This window comes from Gekko japonicus, unplaced genomic scaffold (genome assembly GCF_001447785.1).
Source record: "Gekko japonicus isolate JY-2015 unplaced genomic scaffold, Gekko_japonicus_V1.1 scaffold861, whole genome shotgun sequence".
Lineage (NCBI taxonomy): Eukaryota > Metazoa > Chordata > Lepidosauria > Squamata > Gekkonidae > Gekko > Gekko japonicus.
This window is the reverse complement of record NW_015169199.1, coordinates 570,461-590,207: the sequence shown is the minus strand read 5'-3', so window position 1 is coordinate 590,207 and position 19,747 is coordinate 570,461. Positions and strand designations below refer to the sequence as shown.

Below are 19,747 nucleotides of genomic sequence, written 5' to 3'. Positions count from 1 at the left end.
ATGACTAAAAGGTTAGATTTAAGTGCAGTAGGATCTAAAAGAAAAACAAGATTTTGGGTGGGTCGCCATGTTGGTCTGAAGCAACAGAACAAAGTTTGAGTCCAGGGGCACATTTAAGACCAACAAGGTTTAATTCTGGGTTTAAGAGAGAAGAAGAAGAAGAAGGAAGAAGAAGAAATAGAAGAAGGAAGAAGAAGAAGTAGAAGAAGAAGGAATACATGTATTTGGATGTGTGCCAGTACAATATAGAAAACAGTGACCCCTGAGGAAGGCCCAAAGAGGCCGAAACGCGTTTGGTCCTTAAATTTGAAATTGTTTACCCGTCAAGTGTATTTGTACCGGAAAAGGTTTTATAAGTCTGATATTTAGATTCTTTCTTTTAATCATAATATGTTTTAACATGTTTACACCTTAATAAACATTTGTACTTTTATAACATACAGTGTTAGCTTAACCTTTTTGATTCGCAGTTAAATCTTGGGTTGAGTCCCCCCCCTTTTTTTTTGGTTTTTGGCAGGAGCTGGGGCCAGAGACGGGAGCTCACTCTGTCATGTGGCACTTGGGTCTCGAACTGCTGAACTACCAACCTTCCGGTCTGCAGTTCAGCGTCTTACCCACTCAAATCAAGATATTCTACTGCAGACCTACACAGCTACCCCCTGAAACTGATCAAAAGCTGTCTCCTACCTGAAGGCTATGCATGCTTACTTGGGAGGAAGCCTTGTTCAATGCAGGGGAGTCTTCTTCTGAGTAAACATGCAAAGGGTCCAACGGACAGTACAAATAGGACCCCAAAGACAACAAATTCCAGTCCTGCACTATATAGAACGAACACCCACTCATCTTGGCCCCGGGCAATGTAGATTTTTAAAAAGTCCTGTCAATTATTGTTGAGAGTCTGAGAAGGACTGGCTAACCTGAGCAGGCAGTCTACGGCTACTCGTTTTTAGGAACGAGAGAGTACATCAGCGTTTGGTTCCATTTTGTTTTTGAAAGGAAGTTTATTCCCTCAAAATGTGGTGTTGGAGGAGACTTTGACAGATACCGTGAGTTGCCAAAAAGACAAACCCATGGGTCGTACATCAAATCAAGTTTGAACTCTCCCCAGAAGCTAAAAATGGCTAGACTGAGGCTATTGTGCTCTGGTCACATTAGGAGAGGATAAGAGTAACTGGAAAAGACAATAAGGCTAGGGAAATTTGACGGCAGCAGGAAAAGAGGAAGACCCAACACAGGACGGATGGAGTCTGTCAAGGGATAGGGTACCCCTCAGTCGGAAGCAACTTGACCGAACTTAACATATAAACACACAATGAACGTTACATCTTATCTCTTGTGTGTGTATGTCTATGCAGTGTCTGTCTGTCCATCCATCTATCCATTTACACTTCTTGGCATGATATATCATTGCCCACCCCCAGCAGTAAACCAGCAAAGACATTCAAGCGTTGGGCCAAAGTGACACTGGGAAAGGAGCCAAAATTAATTATCTGGGCCACTCAGAAATCAATCAAAACCAGGGGTCATCTCATAAAAAAGAGGTGCAGGAGCTCATTTGCATAACTCATTTGCATATGCCACACCCCTTGGAAAGGGCTTGCCTGGGTTCCCTGCCTGATCTTCTCCAGGTGGCCCACAGCTGCGGAGCACCTGGAGAAGATTGGGCAGGGAACCCAGGGAAAGAAAAGCATTTATATCCCCCCAGGCGGCGGGGGGCTCTGCAAACCTTCCCTGGCCCATCCACCTGCACAGGTGGGCCAGGAATGTCGGCGGCAGGGAGGGGGTGCCACAGGCTCCTTACTGCCGGAGCGCCACTCTGCCGCTCTCCGGCAGGAAATCACCCCTGATCAAAACCATCCTGAGGCAACAACTTATTTGTTTCTGTCCCGCCCAAAGACAGCTGCTCCAGAAGAGACTCAAACAACGTCAGCAGTTGTACAAAGTGCAAAGCTTCTGTCCCCAAGACTTCTCACCAAAAAATCAGATCCATTTCCGATGGCGGGGGCAGGGGGGGGACCTTTCAGATTGCATTGTCCATCTTCTTGCCAACTGAACGCTGCTGTTATTACAAACGTTTCTTTTCCACTCAAGAGTGGCATGGCCTGTGATGCCAGGGAAACTACCAGGGGAAGGGGGGTTGCTGTTCCTGGCTTTTTGCCCCTCACCTTCTTTCAATTTCCCCTAGAGTCCATGCAGTCTTTTTTTTTTGTACTTTCCATTTTAAAGTTTTTTTAAAAAACTTTACATTAACAAACATTTCATCTGCTTCATTTGCATATAAATCAGAGTCCATTATCCCTTATCATTCTACCTATACAATAGGGATATTACATTTCTGTCTGATCTTCAATCCATTTATAAATTTTTTCCCATCTCCTTTTGTGTACCTTCTCATTCTTATCCTGCAACCTTAAACTTAGATCATCCATCCTGGCTAGTTCTAGTATTTTATTTATCAGATCTTTTCTTGTAGGTAATCTTTCTAATTTCCAGTGTTTAGCTATTAATATTCTGGCAGCTGTTATGATATAACTAATTATATGAGCATCTTGGTTTTTATAACCTCTCGGGATCATATTCAACAGATATATTTCCGGTTTTAGTGTTACATTTATACCCAAACTTTCTTGAAATATTCTTTTCACCATTCTCCAGAACCCTTGTATCTTATTACATTCCCACCACATATGATAGAAGGTCCCCTTACAAACTTTGCACTTCCAACATCTATTCGAGTACCCCATATAACATTTGGCTATTTTATCGGGCGCCCAATGCCATCTATGAAACATTTTAAACACATTTTCTTTATATGCTATCGCTCTCATAGTTTTAGCCATCTTCCACATAGATGCCCATTTCTCTTCCTCTATTTCTCCTATATCTCTCATCCAGGTGATCATTACAGATTTAATTTCTTCGTCCTGTTCAAAATCCGTTAGCAGAAACTTATATAGCTTCTGGATTAACTTATCATTTGAGGACAGCCATATTTTATCTAGTTCATTGTTTTGATCTTCAAATCCTCTTATCATGTCTTTTTTATATCTGTCTCTTAATGTTATCTGCTCCCACCATGACAAGTTGTTTTCCTGTCTTAGTTTTTCTTCTGTTTTTAACTCATTTTTTTTTGCTTAATAGTGTTTGATAGCTTTCCTTTAGATTCCTCGTTACTAATGATGGTTTCATAAAAGCTTCTAGCGGGGCCACCCATCTTGGGGTTTTTCTATACCATATGTCTTTTAATTTAGTCCAAATCTTATTTAGTGATCCTCTTAGTGTGTGTCTAGCAAAGTTTGTATGGATCTTATCTTTCCCGTACCAGACATAAGCGTGCCATCCCATCCTAAGATCATGTCCCTCTAGTGATAGAAGTCTTGTATCTTTAAGGCTTATCCACTCCTTTATCCACACTAGAGCGGCCGCTTGATAGTAAATATACCAATTGGAAACATTCATTCCTCCTCTCTCTTTCCTATCTTGGAGGAGTCCATGCAGTCTTGAGCCACTCATTCTTCCCCCATCCCATCCCCAGGGATCCAGGGAACCCTCCCAGTCCTTCCTATGCATGTCCACCCTGTGGGCAATAAATATTCACAACATTAACCCATTAAAAAAAACATTATTTCATGATGGTACTCTTCCCCCCACAGTACACATAGTTAAAGCTGGACTTGCATCCCCCCCCCAACCTACGCGTAATTGTTACTGCTGCAATTTAGTAGTCTCTAAAGAAGGAGCTGAGAGTTCTCATCATTTCCAGTCCTTCAAAGTCAAATACAATAGCAGAAAAGAAGATAATTTCAGGAGGGTTGGTCTGCAGTAAGGGAGCTAGATATGAGCCCAGTGCCAGGGCCAGGATTTTGTGGCTTGTGGGGCATTTTTTTTTTCCTGGTGGGGCTGAAGTTCTCAGTGCAGAAAGAAAAGCCACTTGGCCAACAGAAAGCTGTAGCCAGGATAGAACTATAAACTGCAAGCTGTCAACCGCTTTAAATGACCATTCTCAGCTGCTGCAAGTTAATCACTTCTGACAGCCGAAGCAACAGTTCTGAGAACAAGTCAGCAGGTGGAGGTTGATGACTTCTCTAGTCAAGAAAGCTAACAGGCAGGGGGAAAAAAACCCTCTTAAAGGTGACCAGTTCCTTGACACAGAGTTGGAAGAGATCCTAGAGGTCACCTACTCCAACCCCCTTGCTCAGTGCGAGAATTAGTCAACTACAGCACCCTACTCTGCTTAAAGGACCACACACCTTTAACAACAACAAAAATAATTTAGAGGATAAATTCTTGTGGGGCTATGCTTTTAAGAAAGGGTGCGGAGCCCCCAAAAGTCCCACCGTAGCTACGGGCCTGGCCTGAACCATCAGGGCTTCTGACCACTAGGGACCCTCCAGGGTACGGGAACCCCCCCAGCCCACCCCTGGTTGAAATTCCCAAGCCCCCCTTGCGCAGTTTAAAAGGACTTTTACTGCACAGTCTAAAAATGCCCATAAAATCTGAAGGGCCATCTCCTTCCATATATGTCCCTGTGCACCAACTACAGCCATCAGGCAGCCATCTGTTGGTCACCTCACCAGTCAGTATGGCCCGTCTGGCATCAACCAGAGCCTGGGCCTTTTCCATCGTGGCTCCGGCTTGGTGGGAGGGGCACACTGAAGAGATGAGAGCCCACCTGAAACCTTCAGGAGGTGCTACAAGGCCTGCCTGTTTGCCAGGGCCTCCGAGGGGGTCTGAATTGGCAGGCGTGAGGAAAGGCAGGTTATAAATGTTTTGAGAGAGAGAGAGAGAGAGAGAGAGAGAGAGAGAGAGAATATGTTAGGCTACCAATGTAGCCGAGGAGCTCCTGTAGAATTCCTGTAGAGCCAGTTTGGTGTAGTGGTTAGGAGCGCGGACTCTAATCTGGGAGAACCCAGTTTGATTCCCCACTCCTCCACTTGCAGCTGCTGGATGACCTTGGGCAATTCATCAGATAGTATCTTCTGACAGAAGGAGCTTTGAGTCTCAAAAGCTCATTCCCCCCAAAAAACCTTAGAACAAAGTTTGAGTCCAGTGACAACTTTAAGACCAACCAAGTTTAACTCTGGGTATAAGCTTTCGTGTGCATTTGATGAAGTGTGCATGCACACAAAAGCCAGTCTGGTATAGTGGCTAAGTGTGCGGACTCTAATCTGGGAGAACCGGATTTGATTCCCCACTCCTCCACTTGCACCTGGCTGGATGACCTTGGGCAAGCCGGAGTTCTTGCAGAGCTGTTCTCTCAAGGACAGTTCTGGAAAGAGCTCTCTCAGCCCCACCTACCTCACAGGGTGTCTGTTGTGGGGAGGGGAAGGGAAAGGAGTCTGTAAACCGCTCTGAGACTCCGAGTGAAGGGTGGGGTATAAATCCAGTCCTCCTTCTCCTCCTTCTTCTTCTTCTTCTTCTCCTCCTCCTCCTCCTCCTCCTTCATAATTGAAGTCACCACAGGAAACATTTCAAAAGTGGCTCACATGTTCAAAAGCTGTCTTTTTTTTTTTTTTAAGCAGGCAAAGTTTACTTGACGCTGCTTCTGCCCCCTTTGTCATTTCACAAGCAGTAAAGATCCATCTTCCAAAGCCAACAAAAGCCTCCCAGGAATACATCAAGCCCCGGCTCTTAAAACGGGCCCAGCACATTTGCAGAAACCGCAATGGAGCAGTGATAAACCCCTGAGTCTCCAGTCCCGGATATCTCAGCGAAACTAACACATCCATCTTCTTGAACGCTCCAATACTTAATAAAGAAAGATTTATACCCGGTGTCTCAATGAGTTTATTCAGCAAAACAAACAAAGGTTTTACAGCGGCAACCTTTGCTCTGAAATGAAATCCATTCTTGCTGGTTCTGACTTTATTGTCCCCCATTGGACAGAGGTGGGTGATTTAAGGTATCGAAATCAGCTGCCATGGGGGCTGGAAAGAAGGAGAGCTCCAGTAATGCTTGCATTGACAGGACAGTGTCTGTACAAAGGAAGGCAAAAAGCTGCTTCTTATATCACCCCAGGCATTCTCTGAGAAGTCTCACACACACATGATTTCACTTAAAGCCTTGCTGGTTGAGTTCGGCTGCGGAGCTAGCTTTCCGGCATGATTGTTGGAGTGTTGGGGGCACCGTTGGGGATGGCACTTGGCATTCGGCGAGTTGGTCCTGTGTACCATGGGATGAGGTCATAGGGGTCCCTTTGGGGAAGACTAGACAGACCAGAATCTAGGAAGCCAAAAAGTTATCCAGTTAAATCGACTACCAGCCTTTAGAAGGTAAAGGTAAAGGTTTCCCTTGCTCGAAAGCCAGTCGAATCCGACACTAGGGTTGCAGTGCTCATCTCCGTTTCCAAGCCGAAGAGCCAGTGCTGTCCTAAGACTTCTCCATGGTCATGTGGCCGGCATGACTAAACGCCGAGGTGGTCCCTATTTATCGACTTGCGATTTCTTGCGTTCGAACTGCTAGGTTGGCAGGAGCTGGGAACAGAGACCGGAGCTCACTCGATCATGCGGCACTTGGGTCTCGAACTGCTGAACTACTCACCTTCCAGCCCGCAGTTCAGCATCTTAACTACTGAGCCACCAGCCTTTAGCCTACCAGAAAAATGAGAACCCATTGTGTCCTTTTTGTGGTTTTTTAATTATAAAAGTGTGTGTGTGTGTGTGTGTGATGAGAGAGAGAGAGAGAGAGAGATGATAGATAGATAGATAGATAGATAGATAGATAGATAGATAGATAGATAGATAGATAGATAGATAGATAGATAGATAGATAGATAGATAGATAGATAGATAGATAGATAGATAGATAGATAGATAGATAGATAGATAGATAGATAGATAGATAGATAGATAGATAGATAGATAGATAGATAGATAGATAGATAGATAGATAGATAGATAGATAGATAGAAGTAGCAGGTTTTGCAGGGTTTTTTTTCTGGGGGAACACACCGGAATGGAGTTCCGGAACCTCTTCAACAAAATTCTTTTTAAAACGTTTAAAACTTCATGAGTTTTCAGTGTACAAATTGAAAACTGCATTTCCCTCTTGCGGGTTCCAGCACCTCTTTTTTTCAAAAACAACAACAACCACAGTAACAAAAAAAAACAAGTCCCCTGGTCTTAAGGAACAAGTGTGGACAAAATACAGTGGGCTTTTTGGCATCATTCCATGCTCTCTGTCCCTCTAGTTGATTCCACCTCCTCTGGGAAGCTAAAAGTCCATGAAAACTTCCCCCGACGTTTAGCAGAGCAACATGCTAGGTTGTTGTGTCTCCAGAGAAACCGGTAGTTTCAGTAGGCAACATCAGCTCCTTCAGACAGGGACAGTGTGACCTCAGAAAAGACCAGTGCTGGCCTGTGGAGCAGGCACTGACGTTTCCCCCCCCCCCCCCATCCTTGGAGTGAAGCATCAATGCTCAGCACGGGAGCGCCGGCCAATCGGGGGCTGCCTTCCCAGCTGGGTCTGACAGCGGCCGCCCTTCATCGGCAGTTCGGCCAAGTGTGAGCTCTGGGGTGGACGGAGCAGCAGCTTGCTCTGCATGGTCGGAGGGGGTGAGGTATAAATAGGCCTGGCAAAAGCTGGTTAAAGGTAAAGGTAAAGGTCTCCCTTGCTCGAAAGCCAGTCGAGTCCGACTCTAGGGTTGCGGTGCTCATCTCCGTTTCAAAGCCGAGGAGCCAGCGCTGTCCGAAGACGTTTCCGTGGTCATATGGCCGGCATGACTAAACACCAAGGTGCACGGAACACTGTTACCTTCCCACCGAAGTGGTACCTATTTATCCACTTGCAATTTCTTGCTTTCGAACTGCTAGGTTGGCAGGAGCTGGAACTAGAGACGGGAGCTCACTCCGTCATGCGGCACCCGGGTCCCGAACTGCTGAACTACTGACCTTCCACAGCCTGCAGTTCAGTGTCTTAACCACTTGAGCCTAATATGCTAATGAGCTGTACTGTCAGGCATGTGGCCTAATATGCTGATGAGTTTCTGTGGTTGGGTGTGGCCTATTATGCTAATGAGTTCCTGCTGTTTTTTTTCTACAAAACAAGCCCTGCTCAAGGCCATGGGCCAAAGTGTGCCCCTCCATCGCCTCTACCCACCGGCGTGCGGGCCGTGACGGGTAGGGCCCGGAGGGATTCCAGACCTGGCTCTGAGCCGGGGGTGGGTTTGCTCTGCCAGGAAGCTTGCCTTGCAAGCACAGATACAACCCGTATTTTAACGTGCGTATGAAATGGTGCAGGTCAGCTGATGTATCCCATAACGTGTGTTGTGTTTCTTTCAAAGGGGCGGGTGGGCAACTCCACAATCTGTATTTTCGGAAATGCTGAGCGAGGCTATTGCGTATAGTGGAAACTTTTAAGTCTTCGAAAACCAGAGTGGTCGGGACATCGTCGGTGTTCTACGGCCAACCGTGACAAGCGGACAGAGGACTGGTGGGTCAGCTCAGCTTGGTCTGTATGCGCCGTGCAGCCTTCCCCAATCTCCTCATCGACTCTTGTCACCCAGGTACAGTGCCCAGAGCAAGAGCTGCTGTCACAGGAGTCCCCCATCCACACAGTCCTTCAAAAATACAGCAGGCACCCTGTCAAGAGTGAGATTCTTGACCTAACAACACTCCCTACCCACCGTCCCCAGATGTCCAAATCAAAGATGTCCTTTGGGAGGCTACTGGACTCTGGCTCTTTTCAGGCTGCAGGTGACAGGAAGACCCTCTACCTGAGACCCTGGAGAGATGCTGCCAGTCTGACTAGACAACACAGACCCTGATGTACCAAGGAGCAACTGACTCCCCCGGGACCCACGCTGGGCCTCCGGGCTGAGCGGGGATTTCATCCCAAGTCTCCTCGGTCTAACTGCAGTGGTCTAACCACTACGCTACACTGTCTCTCCTTGGTTCTTCTTTTATTCCGCCATCATCCTTTTCCTGAAGTCTCTGTTTTTCAGTCCGCTTTCTACTTGGCGTGGCTTCACAGCTGGATATTAAATCTGCAAAAATCTAATGCCTACCTGACAAGGCAAGTCTGTCATCCAACGATTGTCCATTTTTTTTTAACTGCTGGACCACTGAAAGGGGGGGGATTATTTATTTAATTAATTAATTTATACCCCGCCCTCCCCGTGAAGCAGGCTTAGGCCAGCTTACACAGTTTGATACGTAAATAACAGTTAAAGTCCACATAAAATCATCTAAAAACAGTTCAGTTAAAACAATTCAGTATCATAAAGTGCTGGCGATAATTAATTATTGCTTAACAATGGCATACTATATGAGTGCATGCAAGGTCTAACTAAATGTTCTGCTCCATGATCTTCCTGATATAAGTGACGACACAGGCTGTAGATGTCAAACCCAAGGGCCAGGGCTCTATAATTGGGATTGTTGGTTGTAATAGTGCCACTGATTCCTTAGTTGAAGGCCTGGTGGAAGAACTCCATCTTGCAGGCCCTGCAGAACTCTAAAAGACAGAGCCAGTTTGGTATAGTGGTTAAGTGCATGGACTCTAATCTGGAAGAACCGGGTTTGATTCCCCACTCCTCCACTTGCACCTGCTGGATGACCTTGGGTAAGCCATAGCTCTGATAAGAGCTGTTCTTGAAAAAGAGCCTTTTCTGTCAGAGGTTTCTCAGCCCCACCTACCTGACAAGGTGTCTGTTGTGGGGAGGGGAAGGGAAAGGAGATTGTAAGCCGCTCTGAGACACCTTTGGGTAGTGAAGGGCGGGGAATAAATCTAATCTCTCCTTCTTCTAAAAGATCCCACAGGGCCCTGATCTCTTCTGGGAGCTTGCTCCACTAGTATGGAGCTGCCACTGAGAAGGCCTGGCCCTGGTTGTGGCCAGCCTGGCATCCTTGGAACATGGGAGGGCCAGTCAGTTTTGAGACCCCGACCATAGTGCTCCCTGGGGTATGTATGGAGAAAAGCGGTCCCTCAGGTATGTTGGACCCCGGCCATATAAGAAACGAAACTCTTTATTACCCCTACCCCCATGCTTCAAAATATCCTCGTCTGAAGGCAGAGAATTTCACTGAAAGTCCGTGGACTGGGAGCTCTCACCCAGTTCCTCTTCTCGCTGAGTCTCACCAAACTGTTTGGTCTGCCTTTATGTCTGTGCAGATCCCATCATCCCGTGCAAACCTAGCAGGATCCAACCCTCTGGCTGGTCCCTCTGACACACAGGGAGGACTCCTTCTGTAAGCAGAGGGAGGTTCCGGGCAGCCTTCATGAAACATCAAGGAGAAAAGGGACCTCTGGGAAATTCTTGCTTAAGGCTGAGCAGATCTTTCCATGGTGACACTTATTCCTTGTGACATCAACTCTTTGCGAGGGCTGGGTTTTGATTCAGTGTAGCCAGTTGCTGGTTAATACCACCGAGTTGCTCCATTACTGGCTTCAGCATATCCGCTAGTAACTTCATGACGTCTGCTCCCTCTTCCGGTCTTGGACTCTGGCTGCCTGGTTTCGGTTTAAACTTTCCTCGGGAAGCCGCCATGTTCCCTCTTTGTTTACAATTTCAAACCGCTTTGTCCGGGCTTGAAGTCTTTTCACTATCGTTACTCTCAATATAGTCTCTCAATATAGTCACGCTGTTTGTTTCCCCCCTACCCCCTTCGCCGCATTGATCTGTCTCTGCGCTCAAGAGGCGTCCCTCCTTGCGCTCCGCTTTTCCCACCGGGGGGGGTACTCCGTTTTGTCAAAATAGTCCATTTACTTCAAACTCACGTTCATTGTTGGTCCTTTCACAGACCTCACTCTCTGATTCATTATTCCGCTCGATCTCCTGTGCTTGTCCTGGTCGAATTCGCTTGTACCATATGGTCACTCAGCGGTAGGACCGTCAGGGCAGAGGGAAGCCTCTATTCTCCGGCATCGAGCCGTCGAAAAGGCTAACCCTCAAAAGCCCTCTGGCCTGGAACCCATTGCAAGGGCTCCGTGGGGGTGCCGCTTGAGGCAGCACCCCTCCTTGCCACTGGTGTGCTAATCGCCTCCCCGTGAACTGAGGTGAGCGACCGCCATCGCCAATCTACCAACCGGAAGTCACGCTGTTTAAAATCTTCATTACCTTTTTAAAAAAGTATTTTCAGAAACTGTTCAAATCATGGACAATTGTACATTATACATTTGGGGAGAATTTATTTGCCCTGTGCCTGATTTGATATAAAAATAAGAGTTTCCATATGAAGAATGCCGTTACGAAAGCAAAAGGAAAATATCAGCCTGCAAAATAACGTTTTGAATCTTCCAAGTTTGTTTTACTGCTTATGTGGGGCAAAGAGTTTACACAAATAATTTGGCTGCAAAGTTAGAGTGTAATCAGTTAAACGTGTGCTGCGTCACATGTAATCATGTACACTTGTCCTTGATTGACCAAATATTTATGATGTACTCTACTGCTCTGTAATCAGGCAAGGGAGAATGAGGAGGAGAACTTTCCGCTTCACTCTATTCCTCGAAAATGACAAGGTTTCCACTAAGATTTTTGTTGGCAGTCTTCTAAACATGTGTCTTTCCCCTAGTATTATTTGCCCAGAGGATGTCATACGTGGTCTGGGACCAACTCAGAAATATTGTTCTGTCAAAGGGCAAGCTTCCCTGTCTGCACCCTTTCGATGCCAAGCCGGTAGTTCTGAGATGCTTACAAACTTTACACATTCGCAGCTTCTGAGGTCAAAGAGAACGGCAGCGGAAAGAAAGCCGCTTCTGTTTGGAAACCCTCAGCCGTTGACAGCGTCGCTCCTATGGCAGCCTGCATGCTCAAAAGTCTTCCTCACACGCCGGACTACTTTGCGGCATTACTGTGGAGTCGAGAAGGGGAAATCGATGAAGCCACCAAGATAGCCGAGGTTGGGGGGATATGCTGTCTCACCCAAGGGTAACCGCTTTCCCAGGAAAGAAAGGGTTAAGTGTGGGGACGGAAAGTGCCGTCACATCGTAGTTGACTTATGGCGACCCCTGGTGGGGTTTTCAAGGCAAGAGACATTCAGAGGTGATGTGCCCTCGGCCTGCCTCTGCAGAGCGACCCTGATATTTGTTGGCTGGAGACCCCTGTAGGTTTCACCATAGGTTGGCTGTGACTTGGTGGCAGAAAAAGAAAGACAAGACAAGACAGGCAGGCACTCTCGTTCCCCTACCAGTTATCTTTCCTGGCTCCTTAAAGTGATCCGAGGACAAAGGCGGCAAAGCAAATACGTTTCCCATTTGCGAGCACTTCTGCTTTCAGGACTAGGGATGCTGTTGGTACCCTGCAGACAGATATCTGTGGCACCCCTGTACAAGACCGCGACGGACTAAAGCGTTACAAATGGACAACGGCATCACGTTTGATGTACTGCCACTTTGTTTCCATGACTACAGCCAGCTTCCTTGCTTTTTACATGCCCCCCCTCCCCAAAGTCTGAATCTGCAGAAAGCAGCAGGGTTCCCAGACTCCCGTCAGAGGCAGTGTGCCCCCGCTCTGGGCCAGTGAGGGGACTTACCAGGGGCAAACTGAGGTCCGGACCTTTGTCACTGGTCGTGTGGTGATGTCACTTCCGGTCTACACCAGAAGTGATGTCATCATGTCTCCAGCGACGTGCAGACACTCTTGTATTTGGACAAAAACAGCAGCCAAAATGAACTGAGGACATATTAAAACTGAGGGATCACGGGAGGATTGCGTTGGGTATCCCACTACACCCGCCCTCCCAAGTGTTTGACAATTACTGGGCCAGAGTTGTCATCGTCACCATCATTATTATTGCCATATCAATCTTGAAGGCCTAACTGAGTGAGGGGAAACAAACAAATAAATAAATAAATAGCGCTGACAGGTTGGGCTTTGGTACAAATATGTGGCTCATACTTATCTTTGCAGAGAGGGACATTGAATCATAGAGTTGGACGAGACTTCCAGGATCCTCTAGTCCAACCCCCTGTGCAATGCAGAAAATTCAGAAATACCCCCCTACACACCCCCAGTGACCCCTGTTCCATGCCCGGAAGATCCAAGATCCCCGGCCAAACTGGCCTGGAGAAAAATTGCTTCCTGACTCCAGAGAGGAGATCTGAAGAAGAGAAGAAGAGATTGAATTTATACCCCGCACCTTCACTACCCAAAGGTGTCTCAGAGTGGCTTACAATCTCCTTTCCCTTCCCCTCCCCACTACAGACACCCTGTGAGGTGGGTGGGGTCGAGAGAGCTCTGAGAGAAACTGCTCTTTTTCAGGAACAGCTCTGCGAGAACCATGGCTTGCCCAAGGTCATCCAGCCAGGTGCAAGTGGAGGAGTGGGGAATCAAACCTGGTTCTCCCAGATTAGAGTCCGCGCACTTAACCACTACACCAAACTGGCTCTGAATTTCCCTGATCACTTGATGGGGAGAAGAAAAAAGGAAAAGAAGAGAAGCGATCACCCATTTTTCTACCGGCTCTTTGTTGTCATGCAGATTGGACAGAGAAAGTTTTTCTTCTTTGTTTACAGAAAAGGTTTTCCACATTGATAAACATGTGGTTTATCTGAATGAAGCTAGAATGTTAAAAGCTTGCACTTTGAACAATGTTTAATAGCCGTGGACATGCCAATTGAAAGAGAGAGAAAAAAAACAACCCCCTCATTTGAAGGAACCTGGACCACGGCCCAATTTGTAATAGGCGGTGTGGACCTCTCCTCCCCTACCCCGACTTCAGAATACGTCATTTTATGCTTTCGCTATCAGGGCTGATGTATTTCTCTCTGTTTTGAGTTTAGGCCGCGCTGTCTGTTCGGCCTCCTGACAAACTGAACCCCCCCCCTCCCGCTGACCTCCTCCAACGAGTCAAGACGTTACCTTGATGAATGACCTCATGGAGAAGAGGTTGGCCAGCATGGTGGAGAGGCCCGGGGCCAGGCAGCTCTGGGCGATGAAGCCCAGCTTCAGCTCTGCAAGGCAAATCGCATCATCCCCTTCTTTCCAGTTCCAGCTAGGGATATTGAGCAGATGGGCCTGTGGGAGAGGAAAACGGCGGTAAGAGAACTCCCCTCGACTCAAACAGAGAGCGCGCCCACGTTTCGCCGGCAGGGGGCAGGCATCGGTCACGAAGGGGTCCGCTCTTCATTTAAACCGTTTCAGTGCCGCAACTTGAGCAGGCCCCTAACCAGGATTTTGCAAAAAAAATTTTGGGGGGGGGCTTTCAATAAGTCAGGGGGCACTCACATCACAAAATGAGATAGTTTTTAAAAAAACCACTCACCGTTGCGGTGTTCACGCTCTGCCTTCCTACGCAGAGAAGCAAGCCACGCTTGGGGAAGGGGTGGTGGTGGGGAGTCCTCCGGGCAGCCCAGAGAGCTGAGGGGCCTGGGGGCTGGATGGAAGTCATGGGGCCTTAACAGGAAGTCAGGGGGCCAGGCCCCGAAATGCCCCGCTGTAGCTATGGGCCTGAACTTGAGCCTCTCAAAGGCCCAATCTGCATCTAGCATTTGCTCCGCTGTCTTACCAGACCCACACTGGAACAGGAAAAGATGCAGCTCAAAACCACATTCAGATACCCCGGGGGCCAATGCCGTACTGACTGTAGCGTCACCCCCGAATGGCCATAAAACGGCCATAAATCTATGCAGGCGGCTACCATAAAACCGAGAGATCAACGGCAATGCAGTCTTGGACACTGCCACAAAATCCGACAATCAATCAACGTGAAGGTGGCATGCCATGCAGAAGGGAATTTCTGTTCCAGCCTGGGTTTGGTAAGACAGCGGAGCAAATGCTAGATGCAGATTGGGCCAGACATGCAAAGTGCACTTTCCCTTTGTTAAATAAATTGGCTCCTGTTTCACAGATTCATTTATTTATTGGCCGGGCAAAAAATTGGGTCCAGTGGCACCTTTAAGACCAACAAAGTTTCATTTAAGGAATTAGCTTTTGTGGGCACGCACACTTCTTCAGATACAATGAAATGGAAATTGCCAGTCATTACATATAGGTAGAGGGTGAGCAGTAAATTAGCATACAACAGAAGGACGGTGTTTAACAGGTTCAAGAATAACAAGCTTAGTTTGTATGGTTACCATTTGTCTGGGTTCAGATCCAGGGGAGAGAGGACCTGGTGTGTGAAAAGGTCGTGGCCAATGCTCCCTCTAAGCTCTGGAGTCTTGTGAGCAAAAATTCTACTTTGTGTGCTACAGGCATTAAAGTTGTGAGCAAGTGTTGGGTATTACAAGTTGAAAACACTCAGTATATCTGGGGTTAAATGTTTGTTTATGTTACTCACAGGAAGTCACATGTTTGTTTGTAAGCAATCTGTTTAGACAATAGGATGCCCCGGAACTTTGGAGCTAATTTGCTAGTCTGATTGGAAACCAAGGTGTCAAGTATTTAGCATATTGGTTACGTTTTCCTCTCTTTGTTCTGACTAGAGAAGGAGATGCCATTCGGCTCTTCCCCGTTTTACCTTTTAGCTGCAAGGATGTAGGCATAATAGCTCTTTGTTATTTTATATCCTGTGTACCTTTTTCTCATGTTAGGGTTATAGTAAACTTTTATATTTTAATACACACCATGGACTCAGTCTCTTAACACTCTGCTGACTTACTTAAAAAGAATCCCAACAGCAAGCGATTTGGCTACTGCATAAATTACTTTGCTCTGGGGCCCTCCTTCCTGAGCGAAGACAAAAATCTGTGAGCTGGAGGCTAAAAGACTGTTAGCTAGTTCACACTAACTCGGCTTAGAGGGGACACCGGTCATGGCTCCCTATACGTTTTAAAAAGAGGCAAGATGGGTGGTGAACTGTGGCAGCCTGACCTACCTGTAACCCTGACCCTGTGTGACAGAGGTTGTGGAGGACAGTAGAGACTCTGTGCGAATGGAGGGGGTCACATGGGTCACCTCTGTTCTCCCTGAAATCAAAGGGTGTCTACAAATGACTGTTTTATCACACATTTCACCACACACTGGCATCTGAGAAATGGTAATGTCATGATGGCGGTACAGATAACCAAGCTACCCTGGAGCGACAAGGCTCTCTGGGGGGGGGGTCACCTGTATGGGTTCTTAAGAACTAAACCCTAATTGGTTAGGGTCTTCCAGACACCCTCTTAAGATGAGTTCTCTAACCCTGCCAAGTAGTAGGGAGAATTTTACCACACATGAAGAAATCAACCCTGACTGTTCCCTGGAAGGCCAGATAATGAAACTGAAGCTCAAATACTTTGGCCACCCAATAAGAAGGGAGCACTCACTGGAGGAGAAGACCCTGACGCTGGGAAAGAGTGAAGGTCAAAGAAGACAGGGACGGCAAAGGATGAGATGGTTAGACAGTGTCATCGATGCAACGAACATGAAATTGAGCCAACGTCAGAGGACGACGGAAGACCGGAAGGCCTGGCGTGATCTGGTCCCTGGGGTCGCGAAGAGTCTGACTCGACTGTGCGACTGAACAACAACAAATATGTGCAAGGAATAACTGTGCATTGTAAGCACCCTTATAGATTTCGAAATTACAGGTTAATTAAGGTCGGGGACATGAATCACTAATATATTTCCGCACATTGGCGTACTTCAAGACACGACAGAAATGGAGTTACAACATAAAGTTAGGAAGTGGTGGGTGTCCCCCAGGTTTTCCATTACCTTGTTGTGATACTGCAGCATCTGGGTGATTATTCTTATTTTCGGATGGTAATTCTTGATGGAAATTACTCTGAAAAGAAAGAAAAGAATGCAATGTTGACTATTTTTGTTCAACAGAGGTACTGTAGGCATGATCCTGTACCTTAGTGCTATTTGGAACCCTCTATTTTATAACTCTAGTTTCCTTTTTCTCTAAATTTAGTTTTGAAAAATGCAGTTGATGAGGTTCCTCTTAGAGATGCTGTCACAACTAAATATGATTGGCTACGTGGCAAAGTGACGCCATCTGGTTCACTGGGTGGGATAATCCACATGACTATTGCCTGGAAATATTTACTCTCAGGTTGGTTTTATTGCGCTCCAACGACATTTTGTAAGCATTTCGACTGGCTAGAGAGCATGACAAAACTCCTCCTGGTCTCAATGCAATTCCCTAACTGGAATCCCCCACTTTCAGCCCCGCCTTCAGAAAGTTTACAAACAGCAGGAAAGCAAAGTACTGTTGGAATTAAATTTGAGTCCAGTGGCACTTTTAAGACCAACAAAGTTTTATTCACGGTATAAGCTTTCATGCGCAAGTACGCTTCCTCAGACAAAGTGAAATGGAATTTCCTTAAGCCCTACATACAGGAAGATGGGGGGGGCAGCCATCAGAAAGGGCCAGTCAGAGCCAAGATGAATAAGTAAAGCTGAGATTCTATCAAGGTGGCCAGTAAGATCAACGAATGGCAGCAAATAAACACACAAATGCAAGAGCTAACAAAGCCAATATCTCTGTTAAGCCCTGGGGGAGTTCCATTGTCCTGAGTGGTGTATTAGGTCAAACCTTACACCAAAGGATAGTAAAGGTAAAGGTTCCCTTGCTTGAAAGCCAGTCGAGTCCGACTCTAGGGTTGCGGTGCTCATCTCCGTTTCAAAGCCGAAGAGCCAGCGCTGTCCGAAGATGTTTCCGTGGTCATGTGGCCGGCATGACTCAACACCAAGGCGCACGGAATGCTGTTACCTTCCCACCGAAGTGGTACCTATTTATCTACTTGCAATGTCTTGCTTTCGAACTGCTAGGTTGACAGGAGCTGGAACTAGAGATGGGAGCTCACTCCGTCATGCGGCCCACTCAGGTCTCGAACTGCTGAACTACCGACCTTCCACAGCCTGCAGTTCAGCGTCTTAACCACTTGAGCCACCGCAGCTATCCAAAGGATAAATGGATACAAGTCATTACAACACTCAGACAATGGAACAGAGACATTGGCTTCTTATCTCACTACACACGCTAAGTCACTCAGTTCTCACTTATACCCAGAAATAAAACTTTGTCAGTCCTAAAGGTGCCACTGGACTCAAACTTAGTTCTCACATCTGTTGTTAACAACTTTATCATCTGTATGCCAATTTGCTGCTATTTACATAGGAGCTGCGGTGGCTCAAGTGGTTAAGATGCTGAACTGCAGGCTGTGGAAGGTCGGTAGCTCAGCAGTTCGAGACCCAGGTGCCGCAAGACGGAGTGAGCTCCCGTCTCTAGTTCCAGCTCCTGCCAACCTAGCAGTTCGAAAGCAAGACATTGCAAGTAGATAAATAGGGACCACTTCGGTGGGAAGAAGGTAACAGTGTTCCGTGCGCCTTGGTGTTAAGTCATGCCGGCCACATGGCCACGGAAACGTTTTCGGACAGCACTGGCTCTTCGGCTTGGAAACGGAGATAAGCACCGCAACCCTAGAGTCGAATTTGACTGGCTTTCGAGCAAGGGAACCTTTACCTTTACTTTACATGTCCTACCAAATGTGTTATTCCAATCTTAGCTGTATTTATTGCTCAGTTACTTATGCATCTTGACTCTAATTAGCTCTTCCTGGCAACTAAACCCCCCTCTACTTGTAGCATTCTATTAGGGGGCAAGACTGGTTAAACTACCTAGCTGTTTTGTCTATTGAGTGTAAAATTGCAAGAGAGATTGACTTTGGGGAGGTAATTCATGATTTTGCAATGAAAAAGCCCAGGAAAATGACAGTTTAAAGTGAACTGGTTAATGTATAATACATGTGCAATGACACTGGCCCATTAGAATTAAAAATAAATTCAAACTTTGACAGGATAATATCCTTAGACTAATCCAAACATTACAAAATAGCCTGAAAGCTCTGCTGAATTCTTCTTTGAGCAGGATTTTATGGGAAACAAAATGGGAAGGGTGGGATGCACGGCAGAACAGCCCCCATTTGGTCCATGGCATGATGTCAGAAATTTCAGAATTCATATAGAGAATTCTCTTCCTTGACTGATGAGATTGTATGCAATGGAGGGATTTTTAAAAAAATGACTGTCATGACATCACTTCCTGTTTCAAAAGAGGCAGTGACTTCCAAGAAATTTGGAACAGGAAATGACATCATGACAGAAATTGTTGAAATTCCTAAACCATCACGGCATCACTTTCTGTTTTGAAACAGGAAGTGACGTCCATGTGCTGTTTCATTCCATATCCCTTCTTAGGGCTGCCAAGCTGCGGCGGAGGATCCGCACGTCTTCACAGGATCCCTGCCGCGGGGGACAGCGATACGCGTTGCACCGCCGTCGCCAGGATGTGACGCTACGCGTCGCTCTGGCAACGGGACTCCAAACAGCCCCGTTGCCAGAGCGACGCGTAGCGTCACATCCTGGCGACGGCGGTGCAACGTGTATCGCTGTCCCCCGCGGCAGGGATCCTGTGAAGACGTGTGGATCCCCCGCCGTGGCTTGGCAGCCCTATCCCTTCTCCTACCACTCCACTGAGCAAGGGTGGGGGATGGGCGGCAAAGGTAAGTGATGGCAAAGTCTTATGAGGAAAGGCTGAAAGAGCTGGGTCTGTTTAACCTGGGAAAGAGAAGGCTTAGAGGGGACACGATTGCAGTCTTCAAGTATCTGAAGGGCTGTCATGTAGAAGATGGAGCAGATCTATTCTCTCTTGCTCCGGATTGCAAGGCTAGGTCTAATGGGTGGAAATTACAAGGGAGTCATTACCTGCTAAATATCAGGAGAAGCTTCCTAACTGTAAGAGTGGTTGAGCAGTGGAACAGTCTGCCTCGGGAGGTGGTGGATGCTCCTTCACTGGATGTTTTCAAGCGGATGCTGGACAGCCATCTTTTGGGTATGTTGTAGGGCTCTCTTTCAGCTATGCTCTTGCAGAGTGCA

At 46.9% G+C, this 19,747-nt stretch overlaps 1 protein-coding gene across 1 annotated transcript in view; it reads right to left on the bottom strand.

Annotated features, from left to right (window-relative positions):
• The window catches only part of KCNMA1 (potassium channel, calcium activated large conductance subfamily M alpha, member 1), a 427,405-nt gene that overhangs the window by 134,999 nt on the left and 272,659 nt on the right, over positions 1-19,747 (bottom strand). Inside the window, exons 12-13 of the mRNA XM_015416325.1 lie at positions 16,580-16,649; positions 13,799-13,954 (exon numbers count right to left, since the gene is read on the bottom strand). Coding sequence (XP_015271811.1) covers positions 13,799-13,954; positions 16,580-16,649 — 226 coding nt within the window. The remainder of the gene's footprint in view (positions 1-13,798; positions 13,955-16,579; positions 16,650-19,747) is intronic.